The 20,645-nt window shown below is 42.8% G+C and overlaps 1 protein-coding gene across 1 annotated transcript in view; it reads right to left on the bottom strand.

Moving 5' to 3' along the window:
- The window catches only part of LOC133620548 (inactive phospholipase C-like protein 1), a 323,140-nt gene that overhangs the window by 18,786 nt on the left and 283,709 nt on the right, over positions 1 to 20,645 (bottom strand). The window contains exon 23 of the mRNA XM_072915928.1: positions 3,688 to 3,797. Coding sequence (XP_072772029.1) covers positions 3,688 to 3,797 — 110 coding nt within the window. The remainder of the gene's footprint in view (positions 1 to 3,687; positions 3,798 to 20,645) is intronic.

The raw sequence follows: 20,645 nt of genomic DNA, 5'->3' as shown, positions 1-20,645 counted from the left end.
ACAATGTAACATTAAGGGACATTGGAATATGAACGTTAGCAACAGTAGAATATCTTTGTAAACTACAAAGCTGACGTTAAAGTCACATTTTATATCATGTCTAGATTAGCATATTCGCTAACAAACAAAATGACCAAACTTACAGTTTCAACGTCTGTAGCTCACTGACAATGTTTTAAGTTTAAGATGTGTAGAGAAGCCTACTTTTTTTTTTTACTACTTACAGGTAAGGGCTATGTTTGGTGCTTACAACATCATAAAAATAAAAGTGTCCCTCATTACATCATGCTTTGAAGATTGCGGCTTCACTCAATCACAGATTTCTTTTTTTTTTTTTTTGGTAATTTTTTCTTTAGAGCAAGTATTTCTGGACAAAATTAAACATTTTCAACCATAAAAGTCTCAAAATTAACTAAAAATATCAACACTACATTAGTATTTGCCATTCGATGAAACCAAACCAATCAGAGCGCACTGTTCAGCATCGTGGCCACTGATTGGCTCAGCTTCAGGTAGCATTACTAAATTAGAATAATCCAGTGTTAAGGTGATTAAAGGGCGTTACTTTGTGTCTAATGGGCTCTGTTTTCATGCTCCAACTATGAACATATATTCAACTTATTGTTAATAATTCCAACATCGTGGACATTTATTTACCACGCACAGGCCTGGAAACAATTAACAGCGATAAACGAGGGTTGACTGTAATAAAATGCTATTTTCTTCTTTCTTTACTTGTTGTACTTTAGAGCAGTGGTCCCCAACCACAGGGCCGTGGTCCGGTACCAGTCCGTGGATTGATTGGTACCGGGCCGCACAAAAAAATAAAAAATAAAAAATAAATATTTTTATTTTTTATTAAATCAACATAAAAAACACAATTAGTGCACCAACCCAAAAAACCTTCCTCCCCCATTTACACTCATTCACACAAAAGGGTTGTTTCTTTCTGTTATTAATATTTCTGGTTCCTACATTATATATCAATACAGTTTGCAAGCACACATGATTGTATTTCCATCCATCCATCCATTTTCTACCGCTTATTCCCTTTTGGGGTCGCGGGGGGCGCTGGAGCCTATCTCAGCTACAATCGGGCGGAAGGCGGGGTACACCCTGGACAAGTCGCTACCTCATCGCAGGGCCAACACAGATAGACAGACAACATTCACACTCACATCCACACACTAGGGCCAATTTAGTGTTGTTTTCTTTATGACAAAAAAATAAAATTAGTCCGTGGGACTAATTTTCAAGCGTTGACCGGTCCGCAGCTACAAAAAGGTTGGGGACCACTGGTTTAGAGCAGTGGTTCTCAAATGGGGGTACGCGTACCCTTGGGGGTACTTGAAGGTATGCCAAGGGGTACGTGAGATTTTTTTTTTAATATTCTAAAAATATCAACAATTCAAAAATCCTTTATTAATATATTTATTGAATAATACTTCAACAAAATATGAATGTAAGTTCATAAACTGAACATCAAATCAAGTCGGCTATTCCATTCATTACCATAAACTCAGAGTTTACCCCATGCCATGATGGTTTGACCCTCACTAAAATGTCTGTCAAGAAGAACTGTGAAAAGAAATGCAACAATGCAACTAGGGATGTCCCGATCCAGGTTTTTGCACTTCCGATCCGATACCGATATTGTTTTTGCATTTCCGATCCGATACTGATACTGACCGATACCGATACTGACCGATACTGGCCTATGCGAGCATGTATTAAAGTTTAAAGTTATTTAGCCTACTTAGTTGTCAGAATCATGTTGAAAAGGGTTTTAGTAGTCTTGATAACAACTAGCCAGCTGAATTAGGGGAGTTTGAATAATACACAATGGTTGGTAACAAGAAACTGACCTGTTTATTCAAGGATAAACACAAAATAGACAAAATTATACATGACAAACAGAAATGGCATCATTGAAACAAGGGCTGGGCGATATGGCCTTTTTTTAATATTGCGATATTTTAAGGCCATATTGCGATACACGATATATATCTCGATATTTTGCCTTAGCCTTGAATGAACACTTGATGCATATAATCACAGCAGTATGATGAATCTATGTGTTTTGATTGATTGATTGAGACTTTTATTAGTAGGTTGCACAGTGAAGTACATATTCCGTACAATTGACCACTAAATGGTAACACCCGAATAAGTTTTTCAACTTGTTTAAGTCGGGGTCCACTTAAATTGATTTATGATACAGATATATACTATCAGATATATACTATCATCATAATACAGTCATCACACAAGATAATCACATTGAATTATTTACATTATTTATAATCAAGAGTGTGGAGGGGGGCGCCGGATGTAAGTGTCAAAAAGACAGCCAAAAGAGTTTGATATGAGAATAAATCTAAAGTTAAAATATAGGGTAGAAATGCATCCATTTGCAGGAAATGTAGTCTTGATTTTCAAAATGTTCTTTCAAGGCTTGCATGTCTACATTAAAACATTCTTCTTCATACTGCATTAATATATGCTACTTTTAAACTTTCATGCAGAGAAGGAAATCACAACTAAAAAAATCACTACTTTTTTCATACGGTGTTGATGTGGAAATTTTTGCCTCTGCATTTTGATGGTGTGGGCGTGTGGCACCGAATGGAGATAAGCGTCTCGACAGACGTCACAATATTTGAACAATGCTGACGAAAACTGTTTTCTCTGTCGTGTCCGTGTGTCGAAAATTGTTATGCGCTTATTTTTTTATTTGATTTTGTGCGTGGCATATAATTGCTATGCGCAGAGGACGCTTAAACAGTGCGCAATTGCACAGGCGAGCACCATAGAGGGAGCGTTGCTCGCACGGCTGCACCTAGCATCACAGCTAACGTTAGCCATGCTGCTACCTCTCTGCTCGGGGAGGACGTATACGTATGTGACGTATGACGTGACAGTATGTGACGTATGACGTGACAGTATGTGACGTGTGTAAGAAGGTGCGCTCGCTGTCTGTGAGAGGGAGACACAGGAAAGAGTGAGAAGAGCCTGTCGTGTAATGCCAGCAGCTAAAAGCAACTGCGTGAGAATCCACAGACCTGTGGATGTGTTGAAGGTGTGCTGGAAAATGCGGAACCGAAATTACGGAGCAGCAGAAAAGTGGAATGTATTATTTAAATCGGTGCGTTGGAAAACACGGACCGGAGTTTTTTTAAACTGGATCTGGATCGGCATTTTCTCATGCCTTGCCGATACGCAATTTTTGGCAAATATCGGCAGCCGATCCGATCCAAATATCGAATCGGGACATCCATAGTCTGGAACCAATTAACAATGATAAAAGAGGGTTGACTTTTAAAAAAGAAGCATCATTTTCTGTGGCATTCTCCTAAAAAGCTCAGTAAAGGGAGCTGCTCCACTCAATACTAAATTATTTCAGGGTGATGTGGTGGAGATAAAAATATCCTGGCTGTTCTGCTGTCTTCACTTAACCGAGCAGACCCTCTGTGCAGCGGAGCGCCTGAGCAGCATGCGGTGCTTTATCACTTTATATATTAAGGCCGGTATTCAAAAAGGCAGTGGGGGGCAACCTCCAGGACACAGCAGAGGGCTCGGGTGGACCGAGGCAAGCTCACTGTGCCTAATAAGACAGCAGTGTCTATAAAGACTGTAGTGTGAAGGCTTGTTGTTATGTGTTTTTTGACTTGAATGCTTGGGTCTCACCTTCAGCACCGTGATGTTCCAAGCGTAGCTCTCCATGGCCTTCTGGAGCTTACGACCTTTCAGACCCTCCTTGGCTCCGATGCGATGGAGGTCCTCGTGGAAGTCAAGACCTGCACAAATGAACAGGTGCCTTGTTGATAAACATACGCTTTATTATTAAACGCTGGACTGCTTATTAGGTACGACTGCATTAGAAACTGGCAGCTAAAATCCGGTCCATGGCATCACACAAAAGTTCAATTCAGAACTTTAAAGCAACTATCATTTTTGCAGCAGATTCCTAAAACCAGCAGAGGCTTCAGTCACATAAAACATCTTAGACCGGCATTCTTGCCATAGATCAGGGGTGTCAAACATATGGCCCGTGGGATGAGTTTGCTATGTATAAAAATGAGCCGAAATTTTCGAATGAAAGAAAGTGCTGTTCTAAATGTGTCCACTAGATGCCGCAATAGCAATTATTTCTATCTTTGTAGATCAGGGGTGCTCACACTTTTTCTGCAGGCGAGCTACTTTTCAATTGATCAAGTCGTGGGGATCTACCTCATTCATATATATAATTTATATTTACTTATTTATGAAATATATGTTTTTGTTAACAAGTTAAAGGTGTTTAATGATAATGCAAGCATGTTTAACACATATAGTTAATATTGTTAACAAGTTAAAGGTGTTTAATGATAATACAAGCATGTTTAACACATATAGTTAATATTGTTAAAATATTAAAGGTGTTTAATGATAATGCAAGAATGTTTAATACATATAGTTAATATTGTTAACAAGTTAAAGGTGTTTAATGATAATACAAGTATGTTTAATACATATAGTTAATATTGTTAACAAGTAAAAGGTGTTTAAAGATAATGCAAGCATGTTTAACACATATAGTTAATATTGTTAAAAAATTAAAGGTGTTTAATGATAATACAAGTATGTTTAATACATATAGTTAATATTGTTAACAAGTAAAAGGTGTTTAAAGATAATGCAAGCATGTTTAACACATATAGTTAATATTGTTAAAAAATTAAAGGTGTTTAATGATAATGCAAACATGTTTAATACATATAGTTAATATTGTTAAAAAATTAAAGGTGTTTAATGATAATACAAGCATGTTTAATACATATAGTTAATATTGTTAACAACTTAAAGGTGTTTAAAGATAATACAAGCATGTTTAACACATATAGTTAATATTGTTAATAAGTTAAAGGTGTTTAAAGATAATACAAGCATGCTTAACACATATAGATTCCTTTCTTTCATGAAGACAAGAATATAAGTTGGTGTATTACCTGATTCTGATGACTTGCATTGATTGGAATCAGACAGTGGTGCTGATAATGTCCGCATTTTCGAATGGAGGAGAAAAAAAGTCCTCCTTTCTGTCCAATACCACATGAAAGTGGTTGGTTTTTGGCATCTTATTTGTCCAGCTTCCGTACTCCTTTGTATGCACTTTACAAGAAATACATTGTCGGCAAACTCCGTAGCTTGCTAGCGTGTGCACTCCAGCTTTCTGAGACTCTTATTTTGTAAGCGCAACTGTGCAGTCGGTCTTTGGAGTTTTGACAACAGGTACGGCGCCAGAGTCTGTTGAAATAAAGTGTTTCTCGCCTTTCAGTCGGTAATTTTAATGAGCTGGCAGCAGCCAGCGTCATCTCAGAAGACCCTCGGGTGCCGTGAATGTCAATCAAGTGACGAAAGTGACGTCATAGTGAAGATTTATGATCGCTCATTTTTAGGACTATTTTTTTAATGCCTGGCTGGTGATCGACTGACACACCCTCCGAGATCGACCGGTAGCTCGCGATCGACGTAATGACCACCCCTGTTGTAGATGATGCTACATATGTAACAAAATAAAATAAACCACATGATGTTAGAGCACAAGTCGAGGAAAATGAGCAAACTACATAAATAACATCCTGTAATTTGATTTTGATATTATTTTTTGGAGTTGAATGATGAACATTATCACATCATTTATTCAGAAAGTGTAAATAACGACAAATAAAGATAGAATATTATTAACCGCAACATGTAAGTGTAAAAAAAAAACCCCAACAACATTATGATTTGTACATTTTCAGAATGTGTTTGTTCTATTTTCAAACAAAGAAAACAGTCTGAAGTAGAGATGTCCGATAATGGCTTTTTTGCCGATATCCCGATATTGTCCAACTCTTAAAGGGGAACATTATCACAATTTCAGAAGGGTTAAAACCATTAAAAATCAGTTCCCAGTGGCTTGTTTTATTTTCGAAGTTTTTTTCAAAATTTTACCCATCACGCTATATCCCTAAAAAAAGCTTCAAAGTGCCTGATTTTAACTACCCGTCCATTTTCCTGTGGCGTCACATAGTGAAGCCAACACAAACAAACATGGCGGAAAGAACAGCAAGCTATAGCGACATTAGCTCGGATTCAGACTCGGATTTCAGCGACTTAAGCGATTCAACAGATTACGCATGTATTGAAACGGATGGTTGTAGTGTGGAGGCAGGTAGCGAAAACGAAATTGAAGAAGAAACTGAAGCTATTGAGCCATATCAGTTTGAACCGTATGCAAGCGAAAACGACGAAAACGACACGACAGCCAGCGACACGGGAGAAAGCGAGGATGAATTTGGCGATCGCCTTCTAACCAACGATTGGTATGTGTTTGTTTGGCATTAAAGGAAACTAACAACTATGAACTAGGTTTACAGCATATGAAATACATTTGGCAACAACATGCACTTTGAGAGTGCAGACAGCCCATTTCAGGCGTGCTAAGAACATATATTTTTCCACGATTTCAGCACTCAGGTTAACCATACCTAAATAGACACAAAATACTGCATTTCACAAGACTACCCGAATGTATTCGAATGATTGAAAAAAATTAATGTTTTTAAGCCAAATTATTGGTAAACACAGTTTATGTATAATAATTTACGTAAAACCGCGAGTAATGAATAAAGTTTTCATCAATTAATATATTCTGTAGACATACCCTCATCCGCTCTCTTTTCCTGAAAGCTGATCTGTCCAGTTTTGGAGTTGATGTCAGCATCTGCTTTGAGTGTCGCAGGATATCCACACATTCTTGCCATCTCTGTCGTAGCATAGCTTTCGTCGGTAAAGTGTGCGGAACAAACGACTGACCATTTCGTCGGCTTTCCCCACAGCCTCGTATTTTGAACAAATTTCGTCCAATTTCTTGCCACTTTCGCATCTTTGGGCCACTGGTGCAACTTGAATCCGTCCCTGTTCGTGTTGTTATACCCTCCGACAACACACCGACGAAAGTGAGAAAATGGCGGATTGCTTCCCGATGTGACGTCACGTTGTAATAATAGAAAGGCGTTTATCCATCCATCCATCCATCTTCTTCCGCTTATCCGAGGTCGGGTCGCGGGGGCAGCAGCTTAAGCAGGGAAGCCCAGACTTCCCTCTCCCCAGCCACTTCGTCCAGCTCTTCCTGTGGGACCCCGAGGCGTTCCCAGGCCAGCCGGGAGACATAGTCTTCCCAACGTGTCCTGGGTCTTCCCCGCGGCCTCCTACCGGTGGGACGTGCCCTAAACACCTCCCTAGGGAGGCGTTCGGGTGGCATCCTGACCAGATGCCCGAACCACCTCATCTGGCTCCTCTCGATGTGGAGGAGCAGCGGCTTTACTTTGAGCTCCTCCCGGATGGCAGAGCTTCTCACCCTATCTCTAAGGGAGAGCCCCGCCACCCGGCGGAGGAAACTCATTTCGGCCGCTTGTACCCATGATCTTGTCCTTTCGATCATAACCCAAAGCTCATGACCATAGGTGAGGATGGGAACGTAGATCGACCGGTAAATTGAGAGCTTTGCCTTCCGGCTCAGCTCCTTCTTCACCACAACGGATCGATACAGCGTCCGCATTAATGAAGACGCCGCACCGATCCGCCTGTCGATCTCACGATCCACTCTTCCCCCACTCGTGAACAAGACTCCGAGGTACTTGAACTCCTCCACTTGGGGCAAGATCTCCTCCCCAACCCGGTGATGGCACTCCACCCTTTTCCGGGCGAGAACCATGGACTCGGACTTGGAGGTGCTGATTCTCATCCCAGTCGCTTCACACTCAGCTGCGAACCGATCCAGTGAGAGCTGAAGATCCTGGCCAGATGAAGCCATCAGGACCACATCATCTGCAAAAAGCAGAGACCTAATCCTGCAGCCACCAAACCAGATCCCCTCAACGCCTTGACTGCGCCTAGAAATTCTGTCCATAAAAGTTATGAACAGAATCGGTGACAAAGGGCAGCCTTGGCGGAGTCCAACCCTCACTGGAAACGTGTCCGACTTACTACCGGCAATGCGGACCAAGCTCTGGCACTGATCATACAGGGAGCGGACTGCCACAATCAGACAGTCCGATACCCCGTACTCTCTGAGCACTCCCCACAGGACTTCCCGAGGGACACGGTCGAATGCCTTCTCCAAGTCCACAAAACACATGTAGACTGGTTGGGCAAACTCCCATGCACCCTCAAGGACCCTGCCGAGAGTATAGAGCTGGTCCACAGTTCCACGACCAGGACGAAAACCACACTGTTCCTCCTGAATCCGAGGTTCGACTATCCGGCGTAGCCTCCTCTCCAGTACACCTGAATAGACCTTACCGGGAAGGCTGAGGAGTGTGATCCCACGATAGTTAGAACACACCCTCCGGTTCCCCTTCTTAAAGAGAGGAACCACCACCCCGGTCTGCCAATCCAGAGGTACCGCCCCTGATGTCCATGCGATGCTGCAGAGTCTTGTCAACCAAGACAGCCCCACAGCATCCAGAGCCTTAAGGAACTCCGGGCGGATCTCATCTACCCCCGGGGCCTTGCCACCGAGGAGCTTTTTAACTACCTCAGCAACCTCAGCCCCAGAAATAGGAGAGCCCACCACAGACTCCCCAGGCACTGCTTCCTCATAGGAAGACGTGTTGGTGGGATTGAGGAGGTCTTCGAAGTATTCCCTCCACCGATCCACAACATCCGCAGTCGAGGTCAGCAGAACACCATCCTCACCATACACGGTGTTGATAGTGCACTGCTTCCCCTTCCTGAGGCGGCGGATGGTGGACCAGAATTGCTTCGAAGCCGTCCGGAAGTCGTTTTCCATGGCCTCACCGAACTCCTCCCATGTCCGAGTTTTTGCCTCTGCGACCGCTGAAGCCGCACACCGCTTGGCCTGTCGGTACTTGTCCGCTGCCTCAGGAGTCCTATGAGCCAAAAGAACCCGATAGGACTCCTTCTTCAGCTTGACGGCATCCCTCACCGCCGGTGTCCACCAACGGGTTCTAGGATTACCGCCACGACAAGCACCAACTACCTTGCGGCCACAGCTCCAATCAGCCGCCTCGACAATAAGAAAGGCGTTTAATTCGCCAAAATTCACCCATTTAGAGTTCGGAAATCGGTTAAAAAAATATATGGTCTTTTTTCTGCAACATCAAGGTATATATTGACGCTTACATAGGTCTGGTGATAATGTTCCCCTTTAATTACCGATACATACAGTCGTGGAATTAACACATTATTATGCCTAATTTTGTTGTGATGCCCCGCTGGATGCATTAAAAAATGTAACAAGGTTTTCCAAAATAAATCAACTCAAGTTATGGAAAAAAATGAGAAATGGGCATTGTAACAGTGTAGGTCTGACTTAGTAGGATATGTACAGCGAGCAGTGAACATAGTGAGCTCAGAAAGCATAAGAACAAGTATATACATTAGATTATTTACATTTGATTATTTACAATCCGGGGAGGTGGGATGTGGTGGGGTTGTAGTTGCCTGGAGGTGTTCTTTTAGTGCGGTTTTGAAGGAGGATAGAGATGCACTTTCTTTTACACCTGTTGGTAGTGCATTCCATATTGATGTGGCATAGAAGGAGAATGAGTTAAGACCTTTGTTAAATCGGAATCTGGGTTTAACGTGGTTCGTGGAGCTCCCTCTGGTGTTGTGGTTATGGCGGTCATTTACGTTATGGAAATAGTTAGACAAGTACTTCGGGATCAGGGAGGTGTACCAATGTACCTCTGACTTCCGGCAGCAAATGTGTGTTCCTACTTCCGGAAACAAACGCTTGTGTTTTCTAATCATGGCAGACTTTGTAACAGACAACAAAGATGGCTTTTTTTTTTTTTTGACAAATGAGGATTGACAACCTTATATTTTTTAAACTGAATATACAGAGGATGAACTGCTGATTGTAGAAGCGAGCACCAAGAGAGTCAGAAACATTGTAGCAGACGAAAGCAGAGAAAGTGAGGTTGGCGTGACTTGACTGTAAATGTGGAGCTCGGAGCCAAGCTATGCCGACGGAAATGGCGCGCTTACCCCAAAATAAACCGGAAAAATGTTTTCTCAGCCAGCTGGACCAAACGCTCCATCGAGTGAGTCACTATAATATTGATCATGATACATGCAGCACGCTATGCTTGTTAGTACAACTGCAGTACATATGCTGTCAAGCTAGCTGTGTATAAACAAAACAAAACATGAAATGTGGCCTAATACTTTACAGATACTGTAATATGATTTCATGCTTTTCAGATTGGTGTCCTATCGCATTGTGTTGTGCATTACAAACTCAAAAGCCATTCAGCTGCTAACGCAGTAGCGAGCTTGCGGCTAATACTGTAGCATGCAGTCGCAAGGCGATGTTTTACGACGCTAGAAAAAAAGTTTCTCAGTGTTCGATCTTGCAATAACAATGTCGGTATACAGGTTACAGAACGTAAATTAAGTATTGTTGGCGGTTTTTGGATGCATTTTTAAAGTGATTTAGAAGCAGAATGGTTAGCTCCCATTAGCTGCATTGCTAGCCATTTAGAACGAGTCGATTATTACAAGTTAGAATTTTTAAAATGTAAATACCTCACAAACTGATGTTCTTGACAACGTCTTGACTAAGATGTTGTCACCGTTAGCTTATTCTGATAATACAATTGTTAAAAATTCTCTTAACATTTGGACACAATGTAAAAGACATTTTGGACTTCACTCTGTGACTCTCTCGTCTCCAATTAACTTCCATCCATCCATCCATCTTCTTCCGCTTATCCGAGGTCGGGTCGCGGGGGCAGCAGCCTAAGCAGGGAAGCCTAGACATTCCTCTCCCCAGCCACTTCGTCCAGCTCTTCCCTAGGGATCCCGAGGCGTTCCCAGGCCAGCCGGGAGACATAGTCTTCCCAACGTGTCCTGGGTCTTCCCCGTGGCCTCCTACCGGTCGGACGTGCCCTAAACACCTCCCGAGGGAGGCGTTCAGGTGACATCCTGACCAGATGACCGAACCACCTCATCTGGCTCCTCTCGATGTGGAGAAGCAGCGGCTTTACTTTGAGCTCCTCCCGGATGGCAGAGCTTCTCACCCTATCTCTAAGGGAGAGCGGAAGGAACTCATTTCGGCTGCTTGTACCCGTGATCTTGTCCTTTCGGTCATAACCCAAAGCTTATGACCATAGGTGAGGATGGGAACGTAGATCGACCGGTAAATTGAGAGCTTTGCCTTCCGGCTCAGCTCCTTCTTCACCACAACGGATCAATACGGCGTCCGCATTACTGAAGACGCCGCACCGATCCGCCTGTCGATCTCACGATTCACTCTTCCCTCACTCGTGAACAAGACTCCGAGGTACTTGAACTCCTCCACTTGAGGCAAAGATCTCCTCCCCAACCCGGAGATGGCACTCCACCCTTTTCCGGGCGAGAACCATGGACTCGGACTTGGAAGTGCTGATTCATCCCAGTCGCTTCACACTCGGCTGCGAACCGATCCAGTGAGAGCTGAAGATCCTGGCCAGATGAAGTCATCAGGACCACATCATCTGCAAAAAGCAGAGACCTAATTCTGCAGCCACCAAACCGGATCCCCTCAATGCCTTGACTGCGCCTAGAAATTCTGTCCATAAAAGTTATGAACAGAATCGGTGACAAAGGGCAGCCTTGGCGGAGTCCACCCCATCGTGCCCCAACTTCGGGCCTGGCTCCAGAGGGGGGCCCCGGTGACCTGCGTGGGCGAGGGAAATCGGAGTCTTGGAGTCCAATTAACTTAAACGCTTTATTCACTCCCTCTGTTAGTGATATGGCCTTTATAGTCTGGGAAACTGCCGGGATTCCATCCATTAGTGATCGTTACGTTAAAGGGGAACATTATCACCAGACCTATGTAAGCGTCAAAATATACCTTGATGTTGCAGAAAAAAGACCATATATTTTTTTAACCGATTTCCGAACTCTAAATGGGTGAATTTTGGCGAATTAAACGCCTTTCTATTATTCGCTCTCGGAGCGATGACGTCCCAACGGGACGTCACATCGGGAAGCAATCCGCCATTTTTTCAAACACATTACAAACACCGAGTCAAATCAGCTCTGTTATTTTCTGTTTTTTCGACTGTTTTCCGTACCTTGGAGACATCATGCCTCGTCGATGTGTTGTCGGAGGGTGTAACAACACGAACAGGGACGGATTCAAGTTGCACCAGTGACCCAAAGATGCGAAAGTGGCAAGAAATTGGACGTTTGTTCCGCACACTTTACCGACGAAAGCTATGCTACGACAGAGATAGCAAGAATGTGTGGATATCCTGCGACACAAGCAGATGCATTTCCAACTGGACTGGACAGATCAGCTTTCAGGAAAAGAGAGCGGATGAGGGTATGTCTACTGAATGTATTAATTGATGAAAACTGGGCTGTCTGCACTCTCAAAGTGCATGTTGTTGCCAAATGTATTTCATATGCTGTAAACCTAGTTCATAGTTGTTAGTTTCCTTTAATGCCAAACAAACACATACCAATCGTTGGTTAGAAAGCGATCGCCGAATTCGTCCTCGCTTTCTCCCGTGTCGCTGGCTGTCGTGTCGTTTTCGTCGGTTTTGCTTGCATGCGGTTCAAACCGATATGGCTCAATAGCTTCAGTTTCTTCTTCAATTTCGTTTTCGCTACCTGCCTCCACACTACAACCATCCGTTTCAATACATTCGTAATCTGTTGAATTGCTAAAGCCGCTGAAATCCGAGTCTGAATCCGAGCTAATGTCGCTATAGCTTGCTGTTCTATGCGCCATGTTTGTTTGTGTTGGCATCACTATGTGACGTCACAGGAAAATGGACGGGTGTATATAACGATGGTTAAAATCAGGCCCTTTGAAGCTTTTTTTAGAGATATTGCGTGATGGGTAACATTTTTTAAAAAACTTCGAAAAATAAAGTAAGCCACTGGGAACTGATTTTTAATGGTTTTAACCATTCTGAAATTGTGATAATGTTCCCCTTTAAGGAAATATTTGCATCCTTCGATCAATTAGCCCACAAATTTTGCCTTCATAGAAACCAATTCTATTGGTATTTGCAAATTAGGGACCTTATACGAAAGCACTTCTCTGAATTTCCCAAAATTGCACCTGCTACCCTGACAGACTCTCTACTTAAGATCAATCCATATTAAGCGCAATATTTAGGCACCATAAGTATCTTCTGTATAAAAAACAGTAGTTTTTTTCGATAAAAAACTACTGTCTTTACAGTAGATACTTATGGCACCATAGGTATCTACTGTAAAGACAGTAGTTTTTTTTAGGAATGTAACGGTATTATAAATACTGCTATATTTAGGTTTCAAAGTCTTCACAATAATGCCATGACGTGTGACGGTGTCAAACAAAAACTTAGTGTGTGTAGTTCCATTTGTAATGGGAAGTCGGAATTTCCGAGTTACTAGGCGGAACACCTCTTGAGGTCGGACTTCCTACTCTGAAAGTCGGAGCATTCTCACCACCCCCCGAGTTGGCTTCAAAGATGGCTGCTCTAAATGTAAACAACCATATAAGCTTCTATAATATTAGCCCTTCTGATTAGTTTTTGTCGCACTAAACTAGCCATATACGATGTGTTATTGGAAATGTATGTATGGTAACGTTACTGTAGTGTAAACACATTTCTTTGTAATGTGGTATATACGTTTTACATCGCTGGCAATAGCGTCTGTTCCTCCTTCATTCCTTCTTCATGGACTATCTGATCACATCTCAGCTTTTCTATATCCAGCGTACAGACAGCGCCTCAAGCAAGCCCCCCCAGTGAGAGAGACTGTTAAAGTGTGGAATGAAGACACTGAACTAGTGCTTCAGGACTGCTTTGGGAGTACAGACTGGGACATGTTCAAAACTGCTGCTCAGAGGGATGACGGTACTGTGGACATAGAAGAATATGCTACATCAGCACATGTGTGGAAAACATTGTGCCCACAAAACAATACAAAATATACCCAAACCAAAAACCCTGGATTAACTGTGATGTTCGGTCCAAGCTACATGCCCGCTTCACTGCATTTGTCTCTAGGACTATACGAAGGCCAGATATGACCTGCGTAAATCCATCAGCGAGGCCAAGGGACAATACAGACAAAAATTGGAGGGATTCTACTCCACCACAGATTCCCGACGCATGTGGCAAGGCCTGCAACACATCACAGACTACAAGCAGGGGAGCCACAAACAGCCAACGCTCACTGCCAGATGAGCTGAATGAGTTCTACGCCCGCTTCGAGGTCCTCAACACCAACCAACAGAGAGGGGTTCTGACCACGGAGCGCACGCAGGACCCACCACTCACTGTGACAACAGCAGAGGTACGTACAGTTTTGAGGAGAACAAACCCACGGAAGGCAGCCGGCCCAGACAACATCCCTGGCCAAGCCCTCAGGGTGTGTTCATCAGAGCTGGCTGATGTACTTGCTGACATATACAACTTGTAACTAGCACAAGCTGTTGTGCCCACCTGCTTCAAGACCACCCTGCCAAAGAAAAACACTGTGACCTGTCTGAATGACTATCGCCCTGTTGCACTCACCCCAATAGTGATGAAGTGCTTTGAGAGGATAGTCATGTCACACATCAAGAAGACCATCCCAGACACACTGGACCCTCTACAGTTTGCCTACCGGCAGAACAGGTCTACTGAGCATGCAGTCAACACCGTCATCCACACCACCCTCACCCACTTAGAGGGCAAGGACACCTATGCCAGGCTATTATTCATCGACTACAGCTCTGCTTTCAACACGGTCATCCCACAAAAACTCACTGCTAAACTCCTCACTGTTGGTCTGACACCGGCTCTCTGTGACTGGGTGCTGAACTTTCTCACAAACCGGCCCCAGTCAGTCAGAATCGGCAACCAGACATCAGGCACAAAGGTTCTAAGCATAGGGACCCCCCAAGGCTGCGTGCTGAGCCCCCTATTGTACACCCTCTTCACACACGACTGTGTGGCCTCCCAGAACAACACCAGTATCATCAAGTTTGCAGATGATACTACGGTCGTCGGACTGATCACCGGGGGAGCTGAGACAGCGTACAGAAGGGAGGTAGTGGAACTGGTGGCCTGGTGTGAGGATAATAATCTCTCCTTGAACACAGACAAGACCAAGGAGATGATTATTGACCCACGGAGAAGGAGTGCACAGTACACACCTCTGTACATAGGGGGGACAAAGGTGGACAGGGTGAAAACCTTTCAATTCCTCGGGACCCACATCAGCGAGGACCTCACCTGGGATCACAACACCCAACAAACAAAAAAGAAAGCCCAGCAGCGACTGTACTTCCTAAGAAGGCTGAGAAAATTTGGCATGCCACCCAAAATTCTCAGCAACTTCTGTAGAAGTACAGTTGAGAGTGTCCTTACCAGCTCAATCACGGGCTGGTATGCACTGCTAAGGACAGGAAGGCAATCCAGCGAGTGATTAAAACTGCTCAGTACATATCAGGAGCAGCCTTCCCCTCACTACAGGACATGTACTCTACCAGGGCCACCAGGAGAGCACACAACATCATAAAGGACAGTACACACCCCCAGCGCAGTCTCTTCAGCCTCCTACCATCAGGCAGACGATACAGGAGCCTGAAATCCAGGACTACGAGACTGACAAACAGTTTCTACCCACAGGCCATCAGGCTTGTGAATGCTAACTTGTGAATGCTAGCCCCCCCCGTTTTACTTTTATCTTTTTGAACAAAAGACAGCTACCATGACCAACCCCGAACTGTGAACCATCACTGTAGACACTTTTCACCTTTGATCACTAAAGACACTTTAACTGCTGCTGTGACCAAATGTCACCACCATATTTATACTGTTGACTGTCAATCAGAATGTGCAATAATGTTATGATACTCACAGTGCCTTGTATATACATTTGTATTTTTTATTTTTAGCTAAGTACCGTGTGACTTGTTGAAGGGTGGACTAGCAAAGTAAGATTTTCATTGTACGGCAAACTGTCTGTTTAACTGTGCATATGACAATAAACAATCTTGAATATTGAATTCGCTATGTTTAAAGGTTGCAAAATGAGCGCATATTTTCCCATAAATTGTTTATATTCGGAGAAGGCCAACGCAAGAATAGCTTCCGTGGATGTTGCCATCTTGATTTCCGACCTCGTAGCTGGAACGCTCACAACTTGTCTTTGACGTTGTGGAGGGAGATGTTGCCTAGCGCTGCCTGCAGGAGCAAAGGTCACCGCCTCTGTCCATGGTGCTGAGGACAGTGCTGACGGCGAGACACAGCTGGCAGGTGATTAGATTACACAGGTGGTACGTGTTAATCTAATCATCTGTTGTCTTTAACAGAAAGCGGCCGGGAGCAGGAGGAGAGAGGATACGGACGTGACTGAAAAGTTACGTTCTGCTGGAGAAAGACTTTGATAAATATATGTACATTAAAACTTTGTTCAACTTGGCACGCCTGGCTCCTGTGAAGTATATGTCAGGAAGCGACTTCCACAAACGTCATTCTAAGCTTCGAATTCCAAGTCCCGAGGTAAATGGAACGCGCCATTAAAAACCACAGAGCACCCCAGCCGTATAGACGGTCTTTGACTTGTATCAACATAGTTGTTCTAATTTATAAATAAAATAGCTCTCAGTAGCCTTTCAGAATAATTTTTTGACATATGTTTATTATTACCGTTAGAGTTTGGATTGGTGTAGAACTGCACTGCGTCATAGACCTGTTTTGAATATGTTGACCACTTAATGAGGCCGAATTGGCTTGCCCTTTGGAAAGAGCTCTCAGCATGATGCAATGCATCTTTACACAAATGCAAACTACACCCGCAATAATTAACATATTGTAGAATGAACACCTCTCAGTTTCTGCTCTTGTATTGGATATCATTAGATTGTGTACCTAATATCGCGGCCAATGCAAGGGGTTGTGACACAGAAGACGGCGTCCGGTTACATCCCAGAACTTGATCACTGGGATTTTCCTTGCCAACAATGACCTTACAAAAGCCAGCAGAAGACAAGGACATCTTTATCCCTCGGATTTTCTTGTTAATGGAATCACCATCAAGTGGCCTCAAATCCGTCGGAGCAGAGGGAGGGAGGAGAGGGGGCTTGCCAGCTAATAAGTCAGGAAGGCTCCTGGACTTAAAACACACATAATGAGAATGGACTGAATACTCTCCAAGCTGGATGCAAAAGGAATAATCCAGTACAACTTGATACATATGTACAAACCCCGTTTCCATATGAGTTGGGAAATTGTGTTAGATGTAAATATAAACGGAATACAATGATTTGCAAATCATTTTCAACCCATATTCAGTTGAATATGCTACAAAGACAACATATTTGATGTTCAAACTGATAAAACATTTTTTTTTTTTTTGCAAATAATCATTAACTTTAGAATTTCATGCCAGCAACATGTGACAAAGAAGTTGGGAAAGGTGGCAATAAATACTGATAAAGTTGAGGAATGCTCATCAAACACTTATTTGGAACATCCCACAGGTGTGCAGGCTAATTGGGAACAGGTGGGTGCCATGATTGGGTATAAAAGTAGATTCCATGAAATGCTCAGTCATTCACAAACAAGGATGGGGCGAGGGTCACCACTTTGTCAACAAATGCGGGAGCAAATTGTTGAACAGTTTAAGAAAAACCTTTCTCAACCAGCTATTGCAAGGAATTTAGGGATTTCACCATCTACGCTCCGTAATATCATCAAAGGGTTCAGAGAATCTGGAGAAATCACTGCACGTAAGCAGCTAAGTCCGTGACCATCGATCTCTCAGGCTGTACTGCATCAACAAGCGACATCAGTGTGTAAAGGATATCACCACATGGGCTCAGGAACACTTCAGAAACCCACTGTCAGTAACTACAGTTGGTCGCTACATTTGCAAGTGCAAGTTAAAACTCTCCTATGCAAGGCGAAAACCGTTTATCAACAACACCCAGAAACGCCGTCGGCTTCGCTGGGCCTGAGCTCATCTAAGATGGACTGATACAAAGTGGAAAAGTGTTCTGTGGTCTGACGAGTCCACGTTTCAAATTGTTTTTGGAAACTGTGGACGTCGTGTCCTCCGGACCAAAGAAGAAAATAACTATCCGGATTGTTATAGGCGCAAAGTTGAAAAGCCAGCATCTGTGATGGTTTGAGGGTGTATTAGTGCACAAGACATGGGTAACTTACACATCTGTGAAGGCGCCATTAATGCTGAAAGATACATACAGGTTTTGGAGCAACATATGTTGCCATCCAAGCAACGTTACCATGGACGCCCCTGCTTATTTCAGCAAGACAATGCCAAGCCACGTGTTACATCAACGTGGCTTCATAGTAAAAGAGTGCAAGACTGGCCTGCCTGTAGTCCAGACCTGTCTCCCATTGAAAATGTGTGGCGCATTATGAAGCCTAAAATACCACAACGGAGACCCCCGGACTGTTGAACAACTTAAGCTGTACATCAAGCAAGAATGGGAAAGAATTCCACCTGAGAAGCTTAAAAAATGTATCTCCTCAGTTACCAAACGTTAACTGAGTGTTGTTAAAAGGAAAGGCCATGTAACACAGTGGTGAACATGCCCTTTCCCAACTACTTTGGCACGTGTTGCAGCTATGAAATTTTAAGTGAATTATTATTTGCAAAAAAAAAAAAAGTTTATGAGTTTGAACATCAAATATCTTGTCTTTGTAGTGCATTCAATTAAATATGGGTTGAAAATGATTTGCAAATCATTGTATTCCGTTTATATTTACATCTAACACAATTTCCCAACTCATATGGAAACGGGGTTTGTATCTTGAAACTCAGGTTGCATCACTGGAGCAGAGAATCTGGCAACTTCACAGAATTCAATTGAGGGGGATTTACAGTAAGTGTACGATACAAATCGACGCACGGACACCAACGAAACCGAGCCACAAATCACAGCAACTCTGACCTCGGGCAACTCTCTGCAGGCGTGTTTAAGTCGGAGACGGATGGCCGCTATTGCCGCAGAGTGTGTAATTGGTCTTTTAAAGCCATAAACATCATCTCATGTTGTGCAGCATCTGAGGTTTATGTCACAAAGATGCTTTTCCCCTTCATTAAGTCGGGCCTCTGAGCTAAGCTCGGCTGTGGAAGGCAGACAGGCTTAAGCGTGCAGGGAGATAAGAGCCTCAATAGCGAGAACACAGGCAATATGTTGCTCAATTAGTGTGCATTTGTAGTGAAATGTCTTACCTTCCCTAAGAATATTACTTCCCTCTTTCTTTGTGGATAAATTTTTCCAATAATGATAATCTGGAAAAAAAAATTGTTTAGGTGTCATGGATATTTCCATCGAATATCAGTTGTTTTTAATACATACATACTAGAGTTGTACGGTATACCTGTATTAGTATAGTACTGCGATACTAATGAATCATATTCGGTACTATACTGCCTCTGAAAAATACCGGCCCCGTCGTCGTCGCGTCGTGTCATTGCTGGTTTACGAGCATGTTCCGCAGTGCACAATCACAGAGTACATACAAGCAGAAACAGTGTGGAGACAGAAAAGGGAGAACGGACACAATTTGGCTTAAAAACTAACGATAAAGGTGAAGTTATAACACTTAAACACCCTCAGGAAGAGGTGCTTTAAGACATGGCTAGCTAGCGGCTAAAGTTGAAACCCAGTCTGCAGTGTTTCAGCTACTTCTAAATCACTAATCCTGGTCTCCATGGCAACAAATAAAGCAAGTTTCTTACAAGTATCATCCCTGCAGGACGAGGAATATCTAAACATGCTTCACTACACACCGTAGTTCACCAGCGTCACAATGCTAACAAACACCATTGGTGGATCTACACCTGACATCAACTATAATGATACCAAGTACAGTAGCGTATCTAGTCGATACAAGTATGATTATGTCAATATTTTTTGGCATCACAACATCTTCTTTCGTTTCTTTAAAATGTATATTATGTTTATAAACTCAGGAAATATGTCCCTGGATTTTGAATATGACCAATGTATGATCCTGTAACTACTTGGTATCGGATTGATACCCATCCAAAACTAATGTAAAGCATCCAAACAACAGAAGAATAAGTGATTATTACATTTTAACAGAAGCGTAGAATGTTGACAAAATAATAGAATGATAAATGACACAATATGTTACTGCATATGTCAGCAGACTAAATTAGGAGTCTTTGTTTGCTTACTTACTAATAAAAGACAAGTTGTCTTGTATGTTTACTATTTTATTTAAGGACAAACTTGCAATACGAAACATATATTTAATGTACCCTAAGATTTTTTGTGGTCCCCTTTAATTAGAAAAGTACCGAAAAATATCGAAAAAATGTTGGTATCGGGACAACACTAATACATACATACATGACGGGATGGACCTGTTTGGACACGTTTTTAATGGATTGTTTCTAGGGATGTCCGATAATGGCTTTTGGTCCGATATTGTCCAACTCTTTAATTACCGATACCGATATCAACCGATACCGATATCAACCGATATATACAGTCGTGGAATTAACACATTATTATGCCTAATTTGGACAACCAGGTATGGTGAAGATAAGGTACTTTTTAAAAAAATTAATAAAATAAAATAAGATAAATAAATTTAAAACATTTTCTTGATTTA

This window comes from Nerophis lumbriciformis, linkage group LG24 (genome assembly GCF_033978685.3).
Source record: "Nerophis lumbriciformis linkage group LG24, RoL_Nlum_v2.1, whole genome shotgun sequence".
NCBI lineage: Eukaryota > Metazoa > Chordata > Actinopteri > Syngnathiformes > Syngnathidae > Nerophis > Nerophis lumbriciformis.
This window is presented reverse-complemented; position numbering and strand designations above follow the sequence as displayed.